Below are 11,218 nucleotides of genomic sequence, written 5' to 3'. Positions count from 1 at the left end.
GCCCACGGCACCCACGTGCTAAAGCAGCTCCCGCTGATTTTAGCTCACATTAACAGCAAAGCTGGGGATTTGCTCTGCTCCCTCTGCCGCCGCGGCTCCGAGCGTCAGCCGCGTCTGATCTGCCTTCAAGGGAGGCTGGAATCTGCTCCAATGCCACTGTTACCTGCGATTTTAACACGTACTGCACCTCCCAGAGCTGTGTGAACCGGCACACGGCTATTGTGTGCAATAGTCTTAAGAGTGTTGGCAAGTAAACTTTGAAGAAAATCTCTGGTTAGGCAGTAGTTCCTGCTAGCAATTACCAGGCTTTTATCTGTAGCTGTCAGTGCACTGTAAAAAGTGGCAGTTACTCCCATTTTACAGAAGAAGCAGATGTTCTAGGGACATCTGAATAGATTTAATGCAGAAATTGCATGCCTAAAAGGTGTTCTAGAAAATCCCATCATTATCACATGACTGATTTTATTCAGTGCACCCAGGAATTCAGATCAGCTGGCTGTGCTTTGCTTATTTGTTTTAAAGCAATAGTTCTGAAGTTTTAATTTTGTTCCCCTGTTGAGGCAGAGGAAGAGCTGCAATAAGACTTTTTTTTTTTTTTTTAGGCAAACTTTCAGGTATGGATTTATTCAGAACTTCTTGAAGTTTAATTTGGTTTTGTGATCAAGAGGCACAGAAGTCACATTTGTGAAATCCAATTAGGCTCCAGCCCTGGCAGAGACACGACATGAGGCACGTACATCCATCCAAGTCCCTGTGCCTCCCTGCTTCTAAAGCCTTCAGCCTCCACGGCAGAGCTGTGCTTCTTATCTCAGGTATTTGGGATTACTGCAAACTCAATTTACCCACTTGGGAGCTGTTAGAGCTGCAGTCCTTCCCTGGGAAACACGGCAGTGACAGGGAGAGTGAGCTGAGCACTGCTCTGCTCCAGAGCAGGGATCAGATCAGAACTGGGCAGGAGAGCTGTAGATGGAGGGATCCAGGAACAATTTTTGGGTGCAGTGGGCACAGAGGGAGGAGGCTGAGCCGTGGCCTTGGCTTTGGCCAGGAATTACAGCCTGCTCTGCCCACCTCTGCTCATTCACCTCCCTGCCTGCAGCTGCAGCTTGTTGGTGCCTTTGCAGAGCACACTGGTTTTTGGATTGAGGGCTTTCCACTACAATGAGCTAAAAGTTGTCAGAGCAAGGAAGAGCTCCCCTGGTAACACTCCCTAGGACCCAGCTCCTGAGCTCAGGGAGGTGGTGGTGCCCCTGGCAGGGTGCCCTTGTCCTCACTTCAGCCCCTGAGCCCTTGGCTCCAGCCACAGAGCCCTTTTCCTTCTGGCTGTAGCAAAAAAAGGAACTCAGTCCTTCTCCTTACCTGGAGGGCTCCAATTTCCCTCAGCCACATCAGAAGCTGAATTGCTAATTCCCCCCATGCTCCAGGCAAGTGTCCTGGGCCCAGAACAGCTCTCTGGGAGCAGCCATTGGTGCTCTTCAAAACGTCAGTCAGGATGACTACTGAGTTTTCTTATAAAGGAGAACCTGCATTTTTATGAATGTGGTGAAATTACCAGGGCCTTTTCCTCCAGTTTCCTGTAGGTGGGTTGAATTGTGTATCCAAAACACTGGGACAAGCAACAATAACAAACCTGGTCTGAAACAGACTTCAGGGTTTTGTACCAAACAACCTCTGAGCACAGCAGTAAAACATGTTTCTGTTATCCTCAGCCAGCCACAGGAGTTTTCCTGTTAGTGAACATTTACTATTGATTTCATTTTTGCCTTTTGTATCGTTCTCTGCAGGGCTCTAAGTGGTTGTTGGAAACAGCAGAGCCTGCAGGACTCTGCTGCTTCAGCATCTGCAGCCAGAATGGGTGAAGCACAGCAGAGCTCAAGGGGCTGGACTGCATGCCCAAAGCTGAGCAGGGAAAGGAGTAAGATATAATTACATTTACACATTTTCAGTTAGTACCAAAATTCCTTTTGGTTGCATCTTTCAATTAGCCAAATAACAAGACAGCCATACTTCAACAGTTAGGGCCTATTTCCTGATCCTCTGTGTTTTTATTATTTACAACAGTTCTGCATTTGATTGGTGGTGTAAGATGTCTGAGGGTGCCAGGCAGGCTCTTACTGGGCCTCTCTGGTCCTGCTCATGCCATGCCATCAGTGATGAGCAGCTGTCTTTAGCTTGGAACACATAAGCCCCACAGTGACCAATTACAGCCCCTCAGTGACTAATTACAGCCCCTAATGATGGGTCCCCAGTGGCTCAGTCTGGAGATTAAAATGTGCAGCTCAGCCAGGGCCTGAGATCTCCCCTGTCCCTGGAGAACTCCATGCTCCTGCTGTTGTCAGGAACAGTGGGGCTGGAAAGGAACAGGGATGCATCGCCAGCCTTTGGAGTGAAAATGGAAACATCAGCAGGCACCCCAATACTTTGCTTTCCTTGGATCCTTTCCCTTTCCCATATAAGTGCTGTTATTGTTACATTTCTATTTCAGGCAAGAAACATAATTTTATTTCTTTTTCCATTTCAATAATTTTTAATGAATTCTCTTCACATACAAGAGCAAGGATAGTTCTTGATGATAACAATAATTGGACCACAGGGAAATACTGCCTTGTGGGTAGGTGACAGGCAGGGTACTTGAGAGGAGATGAAGACATTTCTGATCAGAGTGTGGCTTTGGGGGGTCAGGGTGAAACAGTGACTTATGCGAAACAGCAGCAAAACTACTGATTTTTCATGGTTTGCTTTTAGCCAAGAAGCCTAACAATAAAACCAAAATTCCCCATAGTGACTGGCTGGAGAAACTGCATTCCTCCTCATCAGGATGAGGGGTCATTTCAGCAGCCTCCCTCACTGGAGCCCTCAGTGAATAATAAGGATTGTGTAGCTGCAGTTCAATGTCTCTATCAACACCCTTCTTAAGGTGAAGGAAGAACACAGCTTATGCAGTGAATAATGATTGTGTAGCTGCAGTTCAATGTCTCTATCAATACCCTTCTTAAGGTGAAGGAAGAAAGCTTTCCAAAGCTTCTCTGTGCTTTGGAAAAATGCTGGACTAAATTCTCTGGAGTCTTGAGCACTGCTGTAAACAGCATATTATCTTGCAATAAAATAACTAAAATAACAGCTGTATTATCTTGTAATAAAATAACTTATCTTAGATGAGTGTTGTGAAAGTACCAACCTATTAAATCCATGCCAACATCAGCACAGTTGGTGAAAAAAAAATCTAGAATGAGCAATAAATAATCAAGCCACCAGAAAATATGAGCAGAGGCTGGATGGTACAACCTGTGAGCTAGGCTGGAGAAACTGCATTCCTCCTCATCAGGATGAGGGGTCATTTCAGCAGCCTCCCTCACTGGAGCCCTCAGTGAATAATAAGGATTGTGTAGCTGCAGTTCAATGTCTCTATCAACACCCTTCTTAAGGTGAAGGAAGAACACAGCTTATGTGTGCTTTGGAAAAATGCTGGACTAAATTCTCTGGAGTCTTGAGCACTGCTGTAAACAGCATATTATCTTGCAATAAAATAACTAAAATAACAGCTGTATTATCTTATAATAGAATAACTTAGATGAGTGTTGTGAAAGTACCAACCTATTAAATCCATGCCAACATCAGCACAGTTGGTGGAAAAAAAAATCTAGAATGAGCAATAAATAATCAAGCCACCAGAAAATATGAGCAGAGGCTGGATGGTACAACCTGTGAGCTAGCTGGTATTTTTAGTGTCATATGAAAAGAACCCTCAGGGAAAGGCAAAGCTGGTTACAGAGGACAAAGGTCAGGCTTTAGTCACTGGTATTTGATTTTTGGTGCACTATCACTGCAAGCAGCCAGGGGAAAGATTTACTAAGGTATTTAGGTACCTAAACATGCCTAGCAGCATTTATAGCAGCATCTAAGTAGGTTAGGTGCCTAATTCCCATTAACTCCACGAACTTGTTTAAGCTGCTGAACATCTCTGCAAAGCTGGCCCCAGTGCCTGGCCTGCCAGGTGCCAGTCTGAACTGGTGTGACTGGGCTCAGGACTCCAGGGCCTCTGGGTGGGGAGTGTGGGTAACACACAAGGACCACAAGCACAGAACTCAGCAAAGGCTCCTGAGCTGACTTAAATTTTTGCTGCTGACTTTAAAAATAGTCACACCAAAGTCACTCAGAGCAGCACTTGCAAAAAGGCCACTGAATTTTGGAGCTGGGTTTGGAGTCCTGTGTGTCTTGAGCTGAGGGTGAAGAATCCCATCAGCTCCCAGAAAATGGAACATTTTACAACCCAAGCCAGAGCAGCATTTCCTGAGCTCCTGGAGAGTCTTGCCCACAGTCAGCCCTGCACAGCCCAGCCTGCTCCACAACCACAAATATTTTTCTTAAAGGATTTTCCTTTCCTTACCTCAGTGGCACCAGGTACCTCCTGAGTGTCAGAAATGAACCAAACCATTCCTAAAGCAGTCTGTTACAAGAGGCTTTTCAACAGATGGAGAATGTTATGTGGGACAGATTCATTACAATAAAAAGGTGTACTTTTATTAATTTAAAGGCTGTCACATGCACTTTAGTATCTTTTCCACTTAATTTATTAATTCAGGAATAAAAATGAAAATTTGCTGTTTACAGTGTTGCCTATGTTGAAAATTGCCCTTTACAAATTCTGTTCCAAGTTATACTAGAACCATTTTCTCAATATACACAGTTCAGCTTAAGCAAATAATTTTCACAAAATTATTTCACATAAAGGAAGAGATAAAGGGAGATCAAGAGAAATAACCTAGGAAACAAGTATACCAGTGTACAAAAATAGATTGGAACATTTGGAGATTGTAGGTAAGAAAATGTATTCTCAACCCCAGAGAATGTGAACGGGTGGATTATCTGAGGAGGGAAACGCTCACTGGAGCAGCTGAAGAGATGCAGAGATCTATTTCTAACATCTTTAATTTCTAGGCAAGTTTATAAGAGAGAGAGAGAGGAAGAGGCTGCAGGTTTGTGTCACCCTGGGGTCTGGGGGAGGTGGCAGTGAGGGCAGCAGGCAGGTTGTCCCCATGCACAGCAGCTGCACACCCGGGAAGGGCAGAGCTGTCCCCAACACGAGGACAGCTCTGAGCTGCTCCCCAAGGAGCCCTGCTCGTGCACAGCCTGCCTGGGCCACAGTCCCCAGCCCTAAGAGCTGCTCCCCTTTGGAGCACCCACCAGGCTGCAGGAGGCAAGTGGGGGCTCAAACCTCTCCTGAGCAGAAGTGGGGAGCTGGAATCTGTGTGCAGGCTGGATATCCCTGAAGCATGAACAGAAAGTGCTGTCACAAAGCATCCAAGTTACTGCTACAGCAAATACCACAAGGAATTCAGATGACATCTCTGTAGGTCATGAGTCTGTGCCAATCTGAGAAAAGGGTTTTAAATAAAAATGATTCTGGAGTGTCCAAGTCTGAAACTGAAGCACACACTCTGTCCCTTTGGCTTGAGCTCTCTGGGAGCACAAAGGAGGCTGTGGTGGAGCATGCAGGAGCCACTGGAGCAAATATGGCTAAACCATTCATGTGTTATTCCTAGGAGAAGTTTTCTTAGAAATGTAAGTTACTGTGGGTCTGCTGAGCAAGCTTTTTTCCCCTAATCCACACCACCTGTGTAGATTCACAGATAATTTGGGTCTGACCTAGTTGAAAGTACAAAACAAATTTTTCCTATTTGCTTATTCAATATACCCTGACATCTACTTCCTGCAAAGGCCTCTTTTGTGAGCTTCAGGAAGAACATTTGGTGATGTGCTCTCCAGCTCTCTGGCCAAGCGCAGGAGATTACTGGGCTGCTATTCAGAGGCCTGACTTGGATTTCAAAAAAAGGTGAATTATTTTGGTTCAAAAGGATCAACTGTTCCAGTGAGCCTGACCTGGCACAGCTCTGCACTGCTGAGGACAGGGAGCATGGTCAAGGCACCAGAACTCAGAGTGAGTCTGGTTTTGATATTCATTCCTCAGAGGACAAGGATTCTTAACTCCAGTGCCACACCTGCTGAATGCCAATGCCAGACCTCAAAAAATGTGACTGCAGCCTGTGCCTTCCTCACACTGCCACAATCCCTTCTCCCTCCTGGACTGAAGCAGAGATGAAGATTTCCTTTGGCATATCCATCAGTGCTTCTGCAGCTTCAGGTCTGTCTCATTCATTAGTAACACCCACCATTATATACAACACACATATAAAGAGCCTCCAGAAAAATGTAGCACAGAATCATACAAAGCTGACATCAGACATTGTGCTGTGAATAATGAGATTTAAAATATCCTGTGCTACTGAGGTACACAGAAACCTGTTCATTTAACTTGCACTAGCACCCCCCATAATTTTCTTTATCCTCTTTAAAACATCACCGATGTGTACAAAATGATTTTGTTCTACTTAAAAGACCAGTTCTGAGGAGGTAAGTGACTTCTGCTGATCCTGGAGGTGGTTTCACAGGTTTCATTGTACTTGAAACTTCACAGCTTCCACTGAAGTATTTGATGTGTGTTTGTATCAGTTTAGCAGAATACAAAAGTAGAATAATTTTCATATTGCCTCATCTTGTTGTCAGAGTATGATGTCCTCTATGAAAACTTTCTTTTTACTTGACAACTTATCAAAGACACATTTTCTAAAGCTCAACAACCAATCTTAGTAAGTATTTGTTTAAAAAGTCATCAGGGCTCCAATATTTGTAATAGATCACTAAATTTCCAGTAGCAAAACTTATTTGAAGATTTCTCCCATAGAAATAAGAATTTTCAGTTAAGTAATGTCCATTATTCTCACTAGCATTGGCTCAAAAACCCCACCCCCAGACACATTTTCTAAAGCTCAACAACCAATCTTAGTAAGTATTTGTTTAAAAAGTCTCCAATATTTGTAATAGATCACTAAATTTCCAGTAGCAAAACTTATTTGAAGATTTCTCCCATAGAAATAAGAATTTTCAGTTAAGTAATGTCCATTATTCTCACTAGCATTGGCTCAAAAACCCCACCTCACTTTGCATCTCTCAGTCAGCTGGAATCTACCACCAGTGGTCCCATCTTAAATCTCATATTGCTCAGAGCTGTGAAAATTTCAGCTGATCTGGAAAATTCAGCTTCAGGTCAGGGAAGTTATGGGTCTGTGGGGAAATCATGTAAAGATGGGACTGGGCCCTAAGGTGAGATTGCCCCACTCCTGTGGCACCTGCATCCTTTGTAGCACACATCAACAAACCCATCTCAAAACCAGCAGAACTTCCTCCAGCTTGCTGAGGAGAAACGTCACCAGGTACTCCTACATCACACTAGGAACCAGGTAGACTAAAACCTGTGCATCTGCTCACTAAGGGACTAAAACCAGACAAATACTCTCTGTGCACAGCTGTCCTCAGCTCCTGGGCCCGGGGAGGTCTCCGATGCCATCCTCCTCCTCCTGGGAGCACAGCAGGCTCAGAGCGCTGGTGACCGGATGGATCCAGGACGTTGTCTGGGTCACGTGGCTGAAAAGCAACAAGAAATGCTATCAGCAACCCAACAGAGGCTTACCCACCCCAAAGCAAGGAATTCCAGGTGGAGTCTGGGGTTGTAACAACCATTATGACACCTTCAAACACAGAATTGTCTTTTTCTTGCTAACTGCAAGATTTTTAAAAACAAAATGTGGAGTCTTCAGACAGCCAGAACCTGGAGTGGAGGTTCCAATTCCCCATGCAATAAAGAGAATGCTTTTGTATGAGACTCCTGACACAGACTGGTGACATTTCTTGTTAATTACTGGAGCTGCAGACAATTAACACAGCAGGATATTAACATGGCCATCTCACTGGTTACAGCCTGAGGTAGGCAGGGTGGTCAAGGGGAAGTTGAGCAAATGTGGAATCACAGCGGAGAAACACACTCAGCTCTGCAGGACATGAACCCTGCAAGTGTCCAGGGTCAGGCTGGCTGGGATGGTGGAAGGAGCCCCTGTCCATGGCAGGGGGTTGGAATGAGGGGGTATTTAAGATAATTTCTACCCAAACAACTCCATGATTACTATTCGAGCATCATTAACTAATTTCTCTTCTTGCAGAAAGAATTAAAAAAGTTTTTTACATGTCCTCTAGCCCGAAATCTGGACATGCTCCCACAGCCTTTACCCACACCATCAAAGGCCATCAGTGCTGATTTTTAAGGTTTAAACCCTACACTTGACATGTCTAAGCTGCTTTATAGTCTCTGGAAAGCTTCTGTGTGAATGGGAAGAGCCCAAGCAGGGCTCAGTAAGGACAGACACACGGACAGCTTTGGAGTGTGTGGTGAGAACACTGCACACCTTGTGAGTGCTGTGTGCATGTGAGCCATGCTGTGCGTGGGCAGCACACTGCCTCTTCTCCCTTCTGGAATAATGTGTTCTTGGGAAAGGAAATAGCTTCTTTTCACTTGGAAAAAAAAATCTCGCTAATAAATTCACAGCTTTTATAGTAAAGTCAGTGCAAAGATTAATTTTGTAATGTAAGTTCACTACAAGAACAAGCTGAAAAATATTGTAGGTATAATAAATGCCACAAAGGACAAATGGCTCTTCTCACATGTCCTAAGTGTCCCTAAAGCCCAGCTCTGTATTCACTTTCCAGGTGCACTGGTTTAATTAAATTTGAAGGAACTACACTGGATTTACCTTTTCAAGTGAGAACAGGTTTTGTCTTTCTCAGTGTGAGAACACTCCCTTGAATAACTGATTACAGGAACAGATATATTGAAGTAGGAATTTGAGTCAATGTTCCACCGCACTGAGTGATGGGTTTGAGATCACTGCTCTCACCACCAGGATCAAACTATTCACACCTTTCAGCTGAGGGCACTGAGCTTAGAATCACCTGGGTGTGATGAGAATGATGCTGTTCACCAAAATAGGTAAATATAATCCTAATGGAAATCCCTGCTCTGAACAGGCAACCTGGGAATTCAGGCACCACTTCAGCTGAGGCAACACCTGAGCAAGGAGCACACAAGGAACACAAAGTGGAACACAAAGGCCACACCCTCTATTCTCATAAATAAAATAAAATAAAATAAAATAAAATAAAATAAAATAAAATAAAATAAAAATCAAACCCCAAGGCTGAAGCTAGGTGTAAAACCAATTCAGAAGTGCTCTTTTGGTGGGGGCAGCACTGGATGGACTCCATTCCTTCTTTTGTTACAAAAATATGCATTACTGGGGTTGTAGGATCAGTTTCACAGGAGTTAAAACAAAAGAAAAAATGAAAAACACATTCCTACAGAAAACACACTGCAGCAGACAATGACCACTCTTAAGGACAGTAATTCTTTCATTCCAAGAAAGCAAATGTACTTTTTTTACTAGGAATAAGAGCAACTTGCCAAACATTTCCAGTGTTTACCTTTAGAAAGTCAGGTGACAGCCAACATGAACATGAAGAGTTGTTTTACAATGTTTCATGAGAGACTTGGTAATAAAGCCTGTGCAACCAAGAACACTGTTCCCATTATTCCACAACACAGGGAAATGTATGCATTCATATTTATATTATGAATATATTTACATTTGTAAACATACTCAGAAAAATATCTTTGCTGCATATTTGTGCGATGGTTTCTACAATGTCAGGAAATGCCTTGTTTCCCAATTAATTTATTCAGTCAATATGGCTTAGTTTTGGAGATGTGCTCCCAAATGAAGTCCCAGCATGTGATTTATTGGTATAACACACAGAACTTCTTCCAATACCTGCAGAATTATGGGAGCTGAATGAACTGGAGTCCATCCATTCCACCTCTGCCAATGCAAGACTTATGCCTCCAGCACTATTTTAAGTGTTTATATTGCCTACTTTTATCAAACCATTTCTGAGCAATCCATTGCTGAATTTAAATAAGAACAAAATGATTTTAGAGTATTTTTCTTTTTCCCATTTTATTTCCTCATGTGTACCTGAAGCCCTGGCTCCATTTTCTCCTGAGCATGCAGCATCACCCCTGTGAAATGGGAGAGACTGCACAGGAGTGAAGAGTTACATGGAAAGGCATCCACAGATCTTTGACATATCCAACTAAAAATTCTTTGTAAAGTGTATCTTTTTCAGAAGATTTTTCTCCTACATTCTTCAGGGCCAGGAGGCAAATGACAGCATGCCCAACTTCCTGCTACTGCTGTAAGAACTTCAGTCTGCTCTCACACAAATTAAATGCACAGAATTCCCAGATCTTTAACACTGCAAAACTGTGGCACTGAAATCTGGGTTACCTTTCTCTGTATTTGGTGGCATAAGATGGTTTCATCACTGTCAAGAAAGAAAAGAACCAGTTTCCATTCATTTTCCAGACACGTGGGGCCCAGTTTTGCTCTGTTGTCAAGCTGCTGCTGCAAACACTTCTGGTTTGAACCCAGCTCCTTTCAACTTGCTCTAGACTTTATCCCATGGGTGATTCTCTTAAGACAGTTTGGTTTAAACCCTTTGCCAAAATCCTTCCTAGGAAAAGAGCTCTTATAAATAAACACTAAGTCCAGATACCATGTCTCACATTGTAGACAGACACACACAATACGTGCAGATTATTTAGGTAGAGAATAAATGTATAAACCCTGCTGCTGTTTATTTTTAGCTCTCCAAAAGTGCTGTGACTAAAGAGCTTTGACATAATCAGTCCGAAGAGATAATCCCAGATTTACTGGTTTGGAGAACATTCTTGCATTAGAAACACATCCTCTCTGATTTGTGTGTTAGCAATAAAAAGTGAGAGGGAGTCCAAATCTACCTCTAGGTTTTGCTTAACTGATTTGAATATTAAAGGAATATTTGGAAAACCAGCATTACAAAGTTTAAATGTACAACATCTTCCATTTGCAAATGTTCCTGTTCACAAGTCTAATTTAACATTTTCAGAGCAATTAGCAACATTTAAAGATTTTTAGGTTTTCAAACAAATCACTGCTATCGGAGGGCAGCCAAATTTATTGCTAGAAAACAGAAACATTTGATCTGGAAATATGTCAGTAGATTAGTCTGTCTTTTTAACATTAGCAAACTGCAGGACAAATTTCAGAGCTTGGGAAAACAAAACATGAGAACAGAGGGATGTTTTGGCAAAGAAATAGTAGTGGATTATTTCAAATGCCATTATAATTACTCTCCTTATGGCTGTTCCTTCTTCACATGGAAAATTATTTCTTTTAAAACTACAACCTCAGACAATCTTTTAAGAAAAGAATAACTCAAAAATTCACAAGTAAGC

General features: G+C 42.9%; 1 protein-coding gene across 5 annotated transcripts in view; it reads right to left on the bottom strand.

Annotated features, from left to right (window-relative positions):
* Nucleotides 1-7,008: 7,008 nt before the first annotated feature.
* Nucleotides 7,009-11,218, bottom strand: part of STXBP4 (syntaxin binding protein 4) — a 64,835-nt gene continuing 60,625 nt past the window's right edge. For all 5 annotated transcript variants that reach the window (XM_039716064.1, XM_039716065.1, XM_039716063.1 and 2 more), the window contains one exon: nucleotides 7,009-7,479. In XM_039716064.1, the coding sequence (XP_039571998.1) occupies nucleotides 7,368-7,479 (112 nt within the window). In that variant the 3' untranslated portion in view covers nucleotides 7,009-7,367. The remainder of the gene's footprint in view (nucleotides 7,480-11,218) is intronic.

Source organism: Passer montanus, unplaced genomic scaffold (genome assembly GCF_014805655.1).
Source record: "Passer montanus isolate IOZ18808 unplaced genomic scaffold, ASM1480565v1 scaffold35, whole genome shotgun sequence".
Taxonomy (NCBI): domain Eukaryota; kingdom Metazoa; phylum Chordata; class Aves; order Passeriformes; family Passeridae; genus Passer; species Passer montanus.
Note: the sequence above shows the minus strand (reverse complement) of the source record. Positions and strands in the feature narration are given on the sequence as shown.